General features: G+C 42.0%; 1 protein-coding gene across 1 annotated transcript; it reads left to right on the top strand.

Annotated features, from left to right (window-relative positions):
• Nucleotides 1–8573: 8573 nt before the first annotated feature.
• Nucleotides 8574–16729, top strand: LOC118432221 (glutamate receptor ionotropic, kainate 2-like). The gene is made up of 12 exons (XM_035843749.1): nucleotides 8574–8676; nucleotides 8900–9154; nucleotides 9660–9823; nucleotides 9960–10013; nucleotides 10380–10643; nucleotides 11108–11212; nucleotides 11379–11486; nucleotides 11597–11773; nucleotides 14188–14339; nucleotides 14540–14658; nucleotides 14871–15053; nucleotides 16473–16729. Exons 1-12 carry the CDS (start codon nucleotides 8574–8576, stop codon nucleotides 16727–16729), a joined length of 1941 nt encoding a protein of 646 aa, XP_035699642.1.
• The last annotated feature ends 1215 nt before the right edge of the window (nucleotides 16730–17944 follow it).

Genomic DNA, 17944 nt, shown 5'->3' with positions numbered 1-17944 from the left:
CCGATCGAATCGCGCCTAATGTGAGGGGGGTATTAAATACTGGTAACTCAGAATTTCTATCAATAATACAAAGAATAGACGAATGGTAAATACATAGATAATGATGATGAAGCAAGTAATTTGTTCCGTAGTCGTTCCATAGAGGTCCGCTCCCGTGACAAAAGTCGTTTAAAGGTTGTGATAGAAGTTGCTACTCTTTCCGCATTATTTCCGCATAGATGTTATTTACGCATAGCTGTGCTTGCCTAGTGCCTGTCAGTTTGGCTTGTGAACACTGGGGCAGTGTGACGAAGGGGTCGGCCTGGGAAACATGCCAAGATAACCGACCTTTGTCGCTCTGAGGCCGTTAGGTTCTTCGACGGAACGTGTTTTACACAAAATTACTCTCCATCTTTTAACAGAACATCTACACAACCCCCGGAGGTTACCTCTCCAAGCAACAAAAAGGAAAGGATTGTGTTTAGAATTTTTCAAGCCACGGCCGTTCTGGAATCCTGGGTCCACTATAAACGACTGGCAAACACGGCGACAAACAAACATGTTGATCACGCCCCACTCAACCCCTGTACTGTAGGTGACAGGGGACGCCTGTTTATCTCTTCTCTCCCTTTGTAAAGTCACTAGGAGGTTTTGAAGTTCAACGAGGTTTGAAGCCCGTGCGCACAAGCTCTCATGTTTTGTGCACGTTCTCCTAAAGCTAACGTTTTGTAACTTCTGTAAGTTAAAGATTCGGGCAAATATCGCCAAAATGACATGCGCAATTGCAATAGGGTCCACAAGAATGTTGGTACATGACGGTTTGGGATAGAATATCGCCAACGGTAGTGGTTTTGAAACCTGATGTGGAAACACTGCAGAACTGACAGCAATGCTTGTAGTACTTTTAGCCATCTACTGTATCAGTAGCAAACGAAACAAAAGACTCATTTACAGTTTTCTGAACAATTTCACAACGTAATGAACAGATACGGTGTTGTGACTGGGTAAGATTTTCCGAGACAAGTCTGACCGTAGTACATGATTGAGACTGCAGCTCCGATAGCTTATCGTAACGTGTGTGTCTTATGAAATATACCCCCTCCCGTTCGGCACACTACCTGCGTGACCTACAGCATCTGAAGAGAATCCTTACCTACTGTTTTCTACACCAACCTCAGATGAGTTTATAGACGCTTCATCGGAGTGCACCGCCGCTCCCCCCGGGTGTCTGGACTAAACCTGGCCCCGGCAATACTTTCAATTCCTCCCACGTCTCTGACCCGTGCGCTGCATATCACATTATAAATATAGTCCTCAGCTGTATCGTGTGTCAGGGGACAATGACATGGAGGAAGAAGATCTCGCCGGTCAGAACTAGCTCGTTTCCAGTCGGTTCGCACAGGTAACGATAACTTCGGACCGACAGATGGCTCAATATACAACACAACCGCCACGTGGTTTAGTATAAAGCTCCGAACACCCTCTGCTGAGCGAACCTCCCCATACAAACCTGCCCTCTTAAGTTAAGTCGACCCCTAAGTGACAGAAGATATCCCAGGAACGTTCCCATGGCTGTGTCATCGTAGAAGAATATACCAATGAACATTTCATCTAGATATCTTAACCTCAAAACACTCAAATGTACGTAGAGAATGATACAAATAAAAGTACATTAAACTTATGAGGATTGATATTTGATATTTACGATGACATGAATGATAGCTGTTGAGTTGTGAGATGCTCCCATGATGTTGACCCATATTCCTAGGACTGACCTCTAGTGACCCTGGCTCGTCCAGCCGCGGCCAGAATGTGTAATTATAGATTTTCCGGCAACGCATGTCTGTGACGTAGTGTGTTTAGTAGTGTGCAAGGCCAGCTAGCGCTATGCCTGCTATTTTCGTCTTTGTGGGAGAAATAAACAATGACCGTTACGATCACAGCATCAAGCCGTGCCTATGTGTTTAACAATGTGCATGTCTTCCAAACGGAAGCTACAATGATAGAGATGGTGTGACTAAAACAGTATACGTAGCAGCAACTAAATGTAGACTTGTTACGTATCATGTCGATTTTGATATACAAATGTATTACATAGTGATAACACCACATAGAAATCCCGTCATATATCTTTTATAATGTGCTTTACATTTCACATGTATCACAAACTTGATTCTGCATTTGACGACACACGTTACCCAGTACTTGAGAACAACTAGATTTATATATGGCACCTTTCTCACGCCTTGGCTTTCGTAATGGCTTGAGATAAGACGCCGTAAGACGTTTCCGTTGGTTAAACCTGCCTCTTTTTGGTGACTTGAGCATGCCCGTCGTCCAGCTGATTTGGGCCTGCATGATGTATTGAATTATCTAAGCAAGTGAATGGGCTATGACTATGAAACAGCACATACAGAAGTACAAATAACTATGTAAGTTGTAACAATAACAGTTGTAACTAGAAAGGCCGACATTTGCTTGGGTGCAAATACAGCATATTTCAGCCATACCCATTCCCATGCAACATCGGACTGTTCCAAGTCACCCCTGCTCAAAAATGGAACATTTTAACAGTAAATTATCCCAAAAAGGAAACTAATATTGTGAATTGATTCCAGGTCAAAACGGAGCTTGCCAAATATGCCCCGGGCCAATGTGGAAGAATATACACTTTCACAGGAGCCCCTATGCATAACGAATTAGTTATTAGAATCGCGGCAGCTTCTATTTTTCCAAAAGTGAAAAAAAAGAATCGCACTTTCCATTCAGAAAATATTTATCATGAAATTACATGAAACCATTCAACAATTTCCACTACAACAACTAGGTCTAAGTACCGTTATAAGCTCCTTTTGAACTAGAAGTAACTACATTTGCTCTTTCCAGTACAGGGAGAGAAATGTTGCCACTATAGACATATGGCCACTATAAAAAAAATGCTGATCTATTGACGAAGAGCAATAAGTTACACATAATTTAAGTACTGATCTTTATTCATTTACAAATTGCACATGTAAGCCAATTGTTTAGATTTACAGTTTAAATGATTATGACGAGAAATATTGATGAGAAAATAATCATTTTCGCCACTGTCAAACCTACGTATCAAAACTAAACGCAAACTGGCCAATTTTCCCGCGTTTTCCGCCAAGTTACATTTTCTCGATTGTCTCAACTAACCCAAGGACTAACCCCTTCCAAAGTCAAATCTGTCAAAAATGATGGATATCGCCATGCGGAATGTTGGTTAATTCAACGTCAAAGACTTGTATTCTAACGTTCAATGCATGCGTACAGTCTGCTACAAATGACCCTGTCTGAACTCCAAATCCTCGCAAACTACAATTTTAAACCGGGCACAGGGTGACATATGGCCACTGTAATGCTGTAATATGCATGTGTTTTGTCTGTATATACGGCATTGGAAGCCAGCTTATGAATATCAATTAGCATTCGCCTTCTCGGCGCTGATTGGCTGGCTCTTTAAATTCAATTAACTCTCTCCAAAGCGCAGGCTGCCGCAGGTGTGTGGGGTCATTGGAGTTCACGTACGGGAGGAGGCCGAAAGAAATCCAATTTCCCCTCAGAAAAGTACTGAAATTAAGCATTTTAAAGTAGTTTATGCCAAAAATTTTACATGGATCATTTTACCAACTATCTAATGCCTATCTACACCAAATTTCAGGTCATTCCATTGTAATACCAGGTACAGTGGGCTAAAATATACCGTTTTGGTCAAAACATTACCTTTAAACCTCAATACAATCATTTTAGAGGCAGATATGAAAAAAAAAAAACTAAACGCAAACTGGCCAATTTTCGAGCGTTTTCCACCAAGTAACATTTACTCGATTGTCTCAACTAACCCTACCAAATTCAACTCTGCCGAAAATGATTGATATTGCCATGCGAAATGTTGGTTAATTCAACGACATAGACTTGTAGTCTAACGTTCAATGCATGCGTACCGTCTGCTACCACTCAAAATGACCCTGTCTGAACTCCAAATCCTCGCAAACTACAATTTTAAACCGGGCACAGGGTGACATATGGCCACTGTAATACTGTAATATGCATGTGTTTCTGTCTGTATATACGGCATTGGAAGCCAGCTTATGAATATTAATTAGCATTCGCCTTCTCGGCGCTGATTGGCTGGCTCTTTAAATTCAATTAACTCTCCCCAAAGCGCAGGCTGCCGCAGGTGTGTGGGGTCGCTGGAGTTCAAGGCAGGAGGCCGAAAGAAAACCAATTTCACCTAAAAAAAGTGCTGAAATTAAGCATTTTAAAGTAGTTTTGGTCAAAAGGTGACCTTTCAACCTCAATAAAATCATTTAAGAGGCAGATATGACAAAAATGGGAAAAAAAGCATCAAGGTATTGGCCCACCCCACCTGAATATGTTTTTCCTTGTTTATACCATGTCTCTGTCTGGAAATATTTGTTTGTTTTTATAGAATTTTACAGTATATTCCTGTATGCTTTGCATTTGCTATCATACGGTCAAACGAATGTCTCTGACCCCCGTAAAATCTTAAATGGCCGGATCCAAATATCGCGCGAAGCTTAGCCAATCAGATTCATAATCTGTTGCTTCTAGTTGCTGATTGGCTGAACGGCTAATTGATTTACACGCAGGTTGGCTGGAGTTGACCATGCGTTCTATTGTTGACGCCCCAAATCGTAGGAATTGAGCAGAGAATTCCCCGATAAATCATTTTGAAGTGGTTTTTAACCAAAAATGATAACGGAATCCTGTAAGTAAACATACCATGCACTACCATACCAAATTTTGGGTACTTTGGACTTAATACCAGGGCACAGGAGGCTCAAATGAAAAGTTTGGTCAGAAAATCGCAAAAGAACTTAAATAAAATCATTTTAAAGTCATTTTTCAAAAAATGAAAAAAAAAAACACGTGGGTATTGGCCCACTCTACCCTTGTGCCAAATTTCAAGTCATTCGGTCCAAGAACGACGGAGATGAATCGCTTTGAAGATTTGACAGGGGAAAGAAAGGAGAAGAAGAAACACAAGTAAGGAATTTACGTGTTTGTAAGCATAAGTCCGTGAGATTTCCGAAACAACAGCAGTTCCGTGATAAACGGAACCTTCTAAAAACAGCGCAGCGAAAATACCATCGCTAGCGATTCAACTTCGGATGGCAAACCGGGCAAAAGTTGTAAGTACTGTTGAAGTCATTAACGTTAAAGTTTGTTTTTAGTTGCCTTTGACGGTTTGACCTGAAATACTGTTACGCTAAACTCCTGAAGAGAAGTTAAGTGACTGCTGCGATTATCACAGAAATGCCCCTAAAAACTGATACAATAAGCGTTCTGAATAGCCTAAAGTGCAAGAGTTTCAGGCGGGCTTCGCCCCCCTGGGACCCCCAACGGGGCTCTGCCCCTGGACCGGGCCGGGCCCTTCGGCGTTCTTCGGCGGCCCCCGAAAAAAATTCTGGCGGGAACACTGCAGTATATACGGAATCGTGGGGCCCCGCTTATGAATATTAATTAGCCTTCGCCCTCTTCGCGCACAGGTGTGGGCTCTGTGCGGGGTCACGGAAGGTCACGTCAGGAGGCCAAAAGAAAACAAATTTCCCCTCAGAAAAGTGCCAAAATTAATCATTTTAAAGCAGTGTATGTCAAAACTTTTACTTGGATCAATTTACCAACTATCTAATGCCTATCTACACCAAATTTCAGGCCATTCCATTGTACGACCAGGGTACAGGGGGCCAAAATATACCGTTTTGGTCAAAACATGACCTTTCAACCTTTAAAAAATCATTTTAGAGGCAGATATAAAAAAAATGAGAAAAACTCATCAAGGTATTGGCCCATTCTACCCCTGTGCTAAATTTCAGGTCATTCGGTCCAGGAACGGCGGAGATGAATCACTTTGAAGATTTGACAGGAGAAAGAAAGAAAGAAGAAGAAACATTACGAATACAATATATTTCACCATACTATGTATGGCTGAAATATAACAATAATAGTTGACAGTTGTGTTTTAGGAATGGTATCACTGGCCATGGGTCAGCGACACGGAGTTGATTCACACAGTTTCTTGTAATCACCACTTTATCTAAAGTCAGTAGAGCAAACAACATTTCTAATCTCATCCTATAATCTTAACGAGGTTATAGCCATTCATTGAAAGCTTTTACTGTACTAATGACATTTTATAAAAGAAGGACAAGGATGGAAAATCCTCCCTTTTTTAACGATAATCGTCTAATGTGAAGGAATGCTACCAATCGATTTTCAAGCGAAATTGTGACCATTACCCGTGTTATCACTGTGAGAGATCTATGATAAGGTATGGTCGTGCACACATATATATATACTGCATATCTTATTTATCCCTGGCAATTTGAAAGACAGTAGCCCCGACAAAGGGCTACAGTTTCGGCGCTCGGACACATAAACACACTACTGTCATAGCGCTCAGACCCCAGTCATCAATACTTGAAGAGTAGAGTGGCGGCAATGACCTGCCGCACTGGATTCCCTCCCTCAGGTATCATCTTCCTGGCAATACTCTGCTGTTGTCATGGGAACAGGCTAAACATCGGTGAGTACAAGGTGTTGTTTTCCTAGGGGGGGGGCAGTGATGTTATTACCATTGGCCTTTTAACCATTACAGTTGTAAAGTAGATGAGAAGTCATTGTCAATAAAACCCATGTTGTATAGATAACGCTTTTCCTTAGATATCTTGATAAGACTCACAGCAGGTCATATTAGGACGTATAGCGTTCGGGTGGGTCGTGACATAAAAGAGAAAATGTACTTTACGACAAGGAGTCGTAGAGTCCTTTCATGCTCTGGTAAAGTGTCTGGGGACTTACCGTCATGTCGGCTACGTAACTGTCTCCTAGGTTGTGTCACAAGAACAATAATTGTCTTCTGGCTATGTTTGTTGTCCTTTGATTTGGGGTTGTGAATTATCGCAGGACGTGTATTTTCTATTCAAATGAGTATTAGGCATAGTGAAAAAGAGTTAGTAGGTTGAGTTTCTCTTTTTTTTAGATTTCGGCCGAAGAGATCCAACAAATTCTGTTTAGTAATGTAAAACTGAAATACAACAGTTTGCTGTTCGTTTCTAATTTGCATCGATATTCCAATACAAACGAATGAGGTGAGCATGTGGAAAACGATTTTACAACATTTATCACTCAGATCAAAAATTTGATGTCCCTTGTCAGCTCTTTCAGTCGACCAAAAATATATAGAACTTTATTGCACGACAATTGTACATGATACAATGTATGGCAACAACTAGTACACAAAGTACAAAATAGAGGTATAGGATAGAGTTTAACAACTTAGTTAACATAACAATAAGGGCTAACATAATCCTTTAATATAGTATTGCAATGGATTAGGCTAATCATTAGTTTCGGTATTCTTTCTAATAGCAAAGCAGTCCTTGATGTATCTGCCAATTTTTGCATTATGGGAGTTCTGACATCTAAAGATATATATAAATCTGTTTGTAGCATCGAGTCTCTTGAAATCCGTTGTACTTGATTCGAGAAATATGAATAACTCATTACGTAAACTAGCGTATCTAGAACATTCCATCATATTAAAAGTGAAATTCATCTTCAACATGCTTTGGGCAGAAAGGTCAAAACCTCTGGTCAGGGGCTATATTGTAGTATCTGCCTGTTTCAATATTCAATTTGTGGCTACTGATTCTAAACTGAGTTATTGCTTTGCGAATTTGCGAAGTTATTTATATCATAAAGATATGTTTCTTGTTCATAAGATTCGTTTGATTTACTAAGAAAAGGCAGTTTTGAATTGTTTTTAATAGAACTGAACCGCTCATGTATGTATATTTTGCTAGGATCGGTCGGCTAACCGGAAAAACAACATATTGTCTTAGGGCTTATCATTCTAGGCTGTTTTTGAACCATGAATATGTCGAAGTTAAATATTTTGACTTAGTAAAGTATGTAGTGACAGTTGCAACAATTGAGTATGTGTCACCTTCGTCTATGTTTTCATTCAAAACGTCACGTTGCTGTAGTCTATGAGCAATGTGCGGTCCGGACAGTACTTGGATGGGAGACCACCGAGGAAGACTGGATGCTGTAGCCGGGTCATACCAAAGACTCTAAAAATGGTACATACTTCTTTCTCTGCAAAGAGGAAGAGTATGGAAGCTGAACACACTTCACTACCGGTGGACTGGCCCCCTGCTGTAGTGACCTATATATGTGTGACCCCAGGGCTTAAAAACGGAGATGGGTGCCGGGCCTACGCATCACAATGTGATGCATGGCAACTTAAGCTTTAGCGTTTAGTCTATGTGAGGAATGGCAAGGGAACATCTTAAGGCTTGGAAGGCGTATATGGTCAGAAGTAACATTCACTGAATCATTTCTATGATGCCCCACATTAAGGAGGACATTTTTTTATTGTTTGACAACTTTTTATTATCTGCCTCATGTCGTAATTACCTGAATGATGCATACTGCTTTCCGTCTCGCATTGGCACATCGTAAAGATGATTTTATTGCAATATTGGTGCCTGGTTTTACTAGGTGTGGTTCACGCGGGCGGTGAGAAGGATGTTCTTGATGCGATGACATCTAGCGCCCGAAGCCTGAACAGCAGTAAGGACCTGGCCATGGTGCTGAGCAATGTTCAGCTTGACGCCCGCTCAACAGACTGTCCCCTTCACCAAGGTGAGTGGACATTCGTGCGTGGTGCCGTCTATGACGTCACACTGAAAGTACTGCCATACATACATCCACAGACACACCCAAAAGTTTATCTCCATTATTCATGGAGATAATAATATCATCCTAATCTCTGCATTATCTCTCTCCACGTCGATAGACGACTGAATTGATGGATAGATAGATGGATAGATAGATAGTTGTTACTTATCCAGTGCCCACTCTCCAGCTCGTGAACAGGACCAACTGCACGCCCTGATTCTGATGACCCCCCTCCCCTCACCCTGTACCTGCGGAGCTGCAGACGGACCACAGCTGGCTCCCGTGGTTGTGCGCATGTACCAACCGGATCCGGATACACCAGCTCTCCGCTCCGGGGTACTGGACATGTTCCCGTCCCCAGAGCAACTGGCAACCATGTTGTTTGACGTCATGCAGGCCCTGGGCTGGAGGGAGACATATGTAGTATACAACAAGCGGTCAGGTGAGTGGATGTATTTTTTTCAGTACTTGTGTTGCAAAAGGAGGTGACTGAATGGACAACAATACCTGCCTACAATTCAACAAGGGTCCGAACTGTTCGGGCGACTGGCTACTTGTATCACCATGCTGAGAAAGATGAACGCGTACTTGCTGGCCATTACTAACAGACTCTATCGTGTTCGTGAAATAATGCCTTACGTTATTGACTTTCTCAATTGATACAAAAACAGAATGGCATTGCCTTCACGGTGAAGTTGACACCTACATAGCCGCGATCTAACCGGGCCTTTACATAATTGTAATGTGTCTGTGATTGGCAATGAGCCGGACAGGGTTGATGTTTCAAAAGGACCTACAAGGTCCCAGATTGGCAGCCTAGGCCAATTGTGCGCTTTGCAACCCCTGCTAAGGATGACTGCAGAGTGCAGCCCATCTAATCAGGCTTGCGATTTTCCACCGATTTGCAAAGTTCTACAGTTCATTTAAAGCTCTACTCAACGAAGCAGGCTCCCGGAGACTCAGCATGTGGGCCAAGGAAGTTCCGGTTGCCATGGTTACAAAGAAGGACGATGACGTTCTGAACGCCGTGTTGTATGACGTCAGCACTGCTGGACGAGAGAATGTGGTTCTGATGACGAGTGATGAACTTGTGGGAGTCATTCTGGACAAGGTCAGAGATTTAGATTTTTATTTGGTTAATAAAATCATTACTGTCTGATTGACATAACAGATTGTTATCTGAACTATATACATCAACTGCTAGAAACTTGTGAATGCCAAAACTGTTGTCCTTTTATGCCCAACAGGCTGCCGACATGCTGCTGCTTACATCGCAGAGCCGCTGGATCGTTACAAGCTTCGTGAGTAGAAATTGGTTTATGACAGGGAGGCGTAGGTGGGATGGGCTGTAATTCTTCATCTTTACATTTCCTTCTTTTTTGGGGGGGATCTTAATTCAAAAGACCCTGGGTAGAAAATGAGTCACCTCCATATCCAGACTTGAATAGAGCTTTAACTATGTGTTTTGATACAAAGCAGATTGCAATTGCCTTCACGATTAAGTTATAAATTAACGCTTACATAGCCGCCCGTTCGGGATCTAATTGTATCGACTGCCAGGCGTATCATATATATATATATACATGCCAAAAAAAGAATTTGATACAATGTATAATAGAATAGATCTCTGGAAAAGCCAGACTGAGCTTACTTCTCTATTTCTGCAGGATGTCCATGAAAGTCAGTTGCAGAGCGCACGGAACAGTGGAGCCCTCCTGACCCTGCTCCGCCCCTTCCCTGAGACACCCCCGCCCTGGGGACGTGATGCACCTGATGGACAGCTGTCTTACAGGACGCGGCTGGCTTTGGACGCAGTCAAGCTCGTGTCTAGCCTGTCTCCGGACCTGGTCACGGGGTACTCCCGGAGGTCGGACTCTCTTTACCCGAGAGAGGGGGACTGCCGTGCGGGAATGTCAAAATATATATCAGAGGTAAGGCGTTGTTGGACTGTTCCTTCACCCCAAAATCTAGATCTGAATCATTAAGAGTGCAAAATTGAATGTGAAAGAGCAAAATTCGTAAAATTACTTAATAGTTTATAGGGGTACGGATTTTATACCTTTTTCCGCAATTTGTCACTTGCAATGATGCCAAAGGACACTAGTCTCAAAGCAGACACTACGGTGCCAAAAGATCAAAGTATCAAAGCTGGGTAAGGAGTACAGCCGGCCAAATGGAGTCAAACGGGCACCGGTCGCATAAACCCCCCTAGGCCGGCTTCACTCCTCTGTCAGCTTTTGATACTAAAGGATGCTACCGTAGGATCTGCTTGGAAATTAAAAGGACACAGTCGGTATTCTGTAGTTGGAGAGAGACATAGGGCAGGAAAATGTACAACCTGTCATTTTGAACAGAACGTCACAGTTCTAACGCCTTCATATGTTTGTTTTTCTAGGACAGCTTCTTAGGTTACAGCGGACACGTGTCAGTTGACAGTTGTGGGAAGAGAAAGAACGTGACAGTCTTCGTCGATGAGTATCTCCAAGGGGAATCAAAACAGGTTGACAGCTTCGCATCATATTTATTTTGAGAGTCTCTCTCTCTCTCTCTCTCTCTCTCTCGTTCTCTCTCTCTCTCTCTCTCTCTGTGTGTGTGTATGTTCGTGTCAGTGTATGAGGAGCCAAGTGCATGTAACTCGTTGATTGAATGGATATTTCTGTCAGCAGGTGGGGACCTGGACTGCAGAAGACGCGGCTGAGATCCAGTCCGGATGGCAGAAACCCACCGAAACGCACCTCCTCTCGGGACGGCACCTCCGAGTCTATACTGGTCTGGTAAGCTACGTCTTTACTTCACTCAAGACCAATATTTGAGGTGTCAAGTGTTCTTGGATCATTTAACTACAATCCGTCACCAGTTATGCTGAATCCATCTTGCTTTGCAGAGTAAACCATTCTTCATGAAGAAACCAAGCAAAAGTGGTGAGTCTGGGTCAACTCCGTATCAAGGCTATTTTGTAGACATGCTGGAGATGCTGGCTTCGCGCCTGAACTTCACCTGGGACATCACGGTTGGTAGTAGGGTGCGGCCTAGGATCATAGCAGCGGCTGAGTCGAAGAAGGTGGGTCCTCACCTTTTTTTTTGTTGCTCTTTTTCCTGCACGAGTGTCTCACCAGATGAAGCAAAACAAAGACAGATCATTTGTTCATTTCGTCCGCCGTAGGAGTTTACATGTATTATTATTGGTTTGGTTATGATTGTATTCTGTTTCGATATTAGTCGTATTTTCGTGTCTAAATTATAGGTGATAAGTTTACTTCCACGTGAAAATTCCCAATTTTGTGCATGTCATTTTTAAATGAAAAATTGTCTCCCAAAACAATTGCGAAAACTAGAGACATTTAAGAAACTGAAACTCGGTTGTTGCGATAGCTGGCGTGATATCCTTCATCTCCCATACAAGCAAACATTTCCTGGAGGATGAGAAAAAATTCTTTTATCTGGAATGGTGGTCCTGAAAGGGTTGGGAGAAAAACTTTGTAGAACTCTGTGGAAAACGGTGGTCTGAACCTTGTCAACCTCTATGCCCACGCTCTGACACTTCATGCAAACTGATAAATTGTGGGGTTCCCCAGGGATCAATTCTGGGACCCTTATTGTTTTTAATATATGTTAATGATCTTGCTGAAGCATCCAAAATATTCTTTTTTATCCTATTTGCTGATCATACAAATCTCTTCCTATCACATGCAGACTATGATTCGTTAATACGTCTAACCAATCAGGAATTAGAAAAAGTCATCACATGGTTCGAAACCAACAAGCTATCTGTTAATATTAAAAAGACGTACTATCTTATCTTTTGTAGTAAAAACAAGACTTACGATAAGAAAAATACCAATATCTTCCTAAAGAACCTTCCTCTCTCCCAAGAATGCCAGGCTAAGTTCCTAGGAGTACTTATTGATGATCGGCTAACATGGAAACCCCACATTGCTATGATATTAAATAAAATTTCAAAGACTATCGGGATCATAGGGAAAATTAGACATCTTTTATCCCAGAGAACCTTGATAACCATATATAACAGTCTAATCTATCCATATCTCATTTATTGTAATATTGTTTGGGGAAACGCCTACAAAACTTCTCTACACCCTTTATTAATTCTACAGAAAAAATTTCTACGCATTGCGACATGTTCGAGTTTCTATACTCACTCTTCACCACTATTTGAGAAACTTAGAATTTTGAATATCTATGACGTTAACAGATTTCAGCTTGCTCTATTCACAGCCCAACACATAAACCATACTCTCCCCGATACCTTTGACAGCTTTCTTAATTTTCGCTCGCAGTTTCACAATTATCAAACTCGCCAAAGCACAAATCTGCACATCCCCCTATTCAGAACCTCTCTTGCCCAAATGTCTGTTAAATACAAGTGTGTTAAAATATGGAACGATCTTCCCCCCTCCCTTAAGAATCTTACCTCCTCTCTCCTGACTTTTAAACGTAATCTGAAAATCCATCTGTTAATCCATCCGAGCCCCCTGTAGTAGCCACAGTTTTTTTTTAAATCATATTATCTTAATTCATTCCATTATTTGATCATCCTTATTGCACTATTATCATTTTCTAAGTATTATGCTGATTTATTATTTATTGTTAAGTCAAACCATTAATTACATGGTTTTCCTTATTGCATCATTATCATTTTCTACATATTACGTTACTTTATCATTCATTGTTAATTCATACCATTAATTACTTGTTTATCCTTATTGTATCCTTATTATTCTATGTATTACTTTACTTTATTATTATATATCATAATCAATTTTGTTTAGTTTAAAGGAGGAGGGCTAAGTATAAGCTTCCCAAGCTTTTTCCCTCCTCCTGCACCTGTTTTATCCATTGTTTTCGTTTTGTGTTTTAATGTAACACTTGTGTGCGAATAAACAAACAAACAAACAAACAAACACTTAAAGCATCCTGGGTACCCAAACTGTTTTTTAACCCAGACTGGTTTACAGCTTGTATACTACATACTCATCCCTGTATTGATAGTGCATTGTTTCCCTTTTATCAGTTAAAATCTGCACAAGACCTCGAAGTAAGTCCAGTATAAGACGTATTTTATAGGAATATTAGTCATTACATAAATACTACTATTCATACAACCTGGCATACCCTTTCTTCGAATTAGCTGTTGGCTTCAAGAATTAACGGCCTTCCCTACTTGTCAATTTCCACATTATGACTTGCTTCTAGTTGGCATGGCCATGCGCACTGGATATGCAGGCTGGGAAAAAGTCGAGTACTCCATCCCAATACGGACACGTGGTTACTTCCTGACCATGAAGAAGTCAAATCGTCATGAAGGTCAAGGCATCTTCCAGTTCATGGGACCATTTTCTGCGGAGGTTCGTATCAAAACATTTCAACCATCTCATTAGTTGGTCAGTCAGTCAGTTTCGAATTCATGGCAGCAAGCCTTATCCTCCCAATCAAAGATCGTTTTGTCTTTCGCAGGTATGGCTCACCTTTGTGGCCGCTGTTGTGGGAGTGAGTCTGGTCATGGCGGCAAACGGCCGTCTGAACCCGTACGAGTGGTCCAAGGCAGCTGGGCGAGAAGAGGTGTCAGAGGAGGAGGCAGACAACCTCAGCCTCGTCAACAGCCTCTGGTAAGTTACGTACATTCACGACAACAGCTTTTGACGTGGAAGCCATCAGTGAGGCTATAGCATCTTCACATAAACGATTTGAATAACCTTTTGCTAGTTATGACCCTGTAAAGAGTAAAACCGTTCACTTTTGCCCCATTGTTGATCCAATGCTAGACGTTGTTGTTTGAGATAGCTTTGTGCTGTGTGTCTTCCTGCAGGTCTACCTTTGGAGCGGCTGTGTGTCAGGGGCAGGAGTTTCTTCCCCGATCTTCCGCAGGAAGAGTCATAGTCGGTGCCTGGTGGTTCGTGATCCTGGTTATGGTCGCATCTTACACTGGTGAGCTACAGGCTACTGTATTTCGTATAACTGAAGAAGCGTTGTGTTGATGTTCTTATGATAAAGCCAACATAGTATTCAATAAAACCAACAAATAAAACTAAAGGTTGTGTGTCCAGATAAAATGACGTAGCATATTTTCATAGTCACCGTACTTTTGTCGTTATTCGATAACGCTTGTTGTTTTTTTCTTGGACGTGCTACTTCTCCAGCCAACTTAGCTGCCTTCCTGTCCAGACCATCAACAGAGCGGAGCATCAGGAGCCTGGCTGATCTGGCTCGGCAGACAGACGTGCCGTACGGGACCTACAAGAAATATACATTAGTCAAGTTCATGAAGAATTCTCAAGAGGAACCTTTTAAGACCATCGGTCGATATCTCGACCAAAATTCAGGTAATGAAGAAGAAAGATCGATCCATATCGACCATATGATAAGAGTCAAGCTGTCTTTGTCGTTGATGCAATTTGAATTGCATTAATCCAGAACCATTTCTCATAGCAGTGGCAAAAGCATTTTTCCAGTCTTTATTAGTAAGGTTAGATGTACTCACCTATTTCCTGTCAGATGATTGTGGATATAAAGTGATCACATAAACATATGGGCAAACTAGAGTTCGGCGACCTCATACCTCCATGAAAATTTAGAGCTTTTGTAAATTTCATGCAATTAACTAAGACATTAACATAATTTATGCGTGTTGTTGTTCATCATTGACTAACGTACACATGTCATTATTCCAATCATTAGACTTAAAGCGGCTTTGCAATTTTTACATAAATTATGCAAATAAGTTCCTCATTACCATATTTGGTATCTGCTTATATTCCATCTATCATAATTAATAAGTGTTGCATTTATTGAAGTCCAGTTATTAGTAATAATGGTATTATACAATTTCCTCATTAATTATGCAAATAAGGTCCTCATTTGCATAGCATGTATATCATTATGAACACCTTTGCCTAAGCTACCTGCACCCCTAAAATGATGCCAATCCGTCAATCCGTTCTGCAGTTATCCACTTTGGAATGTCTTGACAAAAACGCCCCTGCAGTTCCGAAATTACATGTTAGGGGGCTGAAATCTGCCCCACTTTGTCATGTCACTGCAAGCTATCTACCACCCAAATGTCAAGACTATATCATGTCCGGGACAAGAGATACAAATGAAAAAACTGCCATGATAGAATATTCTCATTAATTATGCAAATTTACTCCTATTTTGCATAATTGGTATCTTATCTTGTACAACATTGTCTAAGGTACCTACATACCAAAAATCATGAAAATCCATTGTTCCCTTCTTGAGTTATCCTCTTCAGAAGTTTTTGACAAAAATGCCCCTGCTATCCTAAACCCAATCGGTAGGGGGCCAAAACTTATGTCACTTATTCCTGAGCACAAGAGCTATCTAACACTCAAAAATCGTGACCATAGCGTGTTCAGAACACGAGATAGCAAAACCGGAAGTTGCGCTGCAGTACCAAGGGAAGCCGCTAGGGGGCCCAAAATCTAATCACTTCCAGCTTTCATCACACCCTACCAACACACCAAGTATGAAACCAATCCATCCAGCCGTTCTTGAGTTATCTTGTTGACAGACAGACAGACAGACACACACACACACACAAACGCTGGGTAAAATATAACCTCCATGACATTTCATGGAGGTAATAACCTTGTGATTAACATATTTGGGAGTCATTGAACTCTTATTTTATGAAAGCAATGTCATTGTACCAGACCCGGTTATTCAAATACTTGGTGTCCTTTCCGAGAGTCGAAATTGTCGTTGTATTGTGTCCGTCACAGACGAGGTCCTCTTCAACACGTCCCGTCAGGCATTTGAGCGCGCTGCTAAGGGCGACTTTATCTTCATCTCCCCAACCACCTACGAGTACGAGATCCTCAACGAGAGATGCGACATGGTCATCCTCACCGACGAGTATTTCTACAAGTATGAGGTCGTATTTCCGTTTCCGGTTGGTTCACCCTACCGGGCCGAGATCAACCAGGCCCTGATGAAGATGACACAGGACGGGCAGATGGACGCCCTTACGAACAGGTGACCTTATGTTGATAGAGATGTTGCTGTCAAGGTAAAGAACATGCTATTAGGTCAACCACATCAAGGTATATGGCATTTTCTCATGAAGCTGTCGACATGTCGTCACAGCCGCCACGCTGCTTGACTGGTTAATTGCTTGGTTGCTTTATTGCTTGCTTTCTAGCTTGGTTGGTTGCTTTCTTGCTGCATGATAGGTTGCTTTCTTGCTTGCTTTTTTACTTGTTTGGTCGCTTTCTTGCCATGGTTGGTTGCTTTGTTGCTTACTTGGTTTCGGTCAATCTCCGTCGACCTTGTTCACAGAATGACCCTTTCTATCTCCAGCAGTGACGTCAGGATCTAGGAACACACTACTTTTGCAGGAGGCGGTCATAAGTATCAGAAAGTCTATGTCGCCCCCCGTCTCTGTTGAGTGTGGGCCGTTGGGCTCTTATTTACACTGCCTCCTTCACTCCTCGCGCGAAGGAATCCTGTTTTGAGTCTAGGATTTTGACTTTGTCCAACGAAATGGAATTTCTCGGAGACTCTATGTGTATATGTGTGCACTTTGTATCTGGAACATCTAGACCTTTCTGGAACGCAGACCATCGGGATAAAGAGAGAGAGAAAGACCACCTGATTCAGGCACTGAAAGTGTGTAGCTACCCAGAATGCGCGATCAAAAAGGCCACTACACCTAAGTCACAACTTGAAAATAACACCACTCAAAACCGGTCTTCTACCAAAACAAACAGAGGCTTAGTTGTTTTGCCCCATTTGAAAGGAACCTCAGAAGCCCTTAGCTGGGTTTTCAACAAATATGGGATTAAGACTTGCTGCAAACCGACAGGTACGCTCCAGAATTTCCTAGTGGCACCTAAGGACAAAACGTCTAAAGAAAGTAGATGTGGGGTAGTGTACCACATCGCGTGTCAAGGGCAAACTAACAAAAGCCCATGTAAGGAAATTTACATTGGACGCCCAGGTATGGGAAGAGGAGGCCGGGCAGACCGGCAGCAACATACATAGACTAGGAAAGACACAGGCCTTGAAGTTAACAGCCTACATCGAGCAATGATTGACAGGTACACATGGTCTGCCATCATGACTCGAGACCGGATTGACTCGCCTTAAGCAAGTAATTAGCACATTGGTGAGGCGGAAGGTGTACTGAAAACAAGGTTCCGGCGAACACCGGCGTCCTAGCTCTGTCAACTCTGAGGTGTCGCGACATATACAC

The sequence above is a fragment of the Branchiostoma floridae genome, chromosome 15 (genome assembly GCF_000003815.2).
Source record: "Branchiostoma floridae strain S238N-H82 chromosome 15, Bfl_VNyyK, whole genome shotgun sequence".
NCBI classification, from domain to species: Eukaryota; Metazoa; Chordata; class Leptocardii; order Amphioxiformes; family Branchiostomatidae; genus Branchiostoma; species Branchiostoma floridae.
This window is presented reverse-complemented; position numbering and strand designations above follow the sequence as displayed.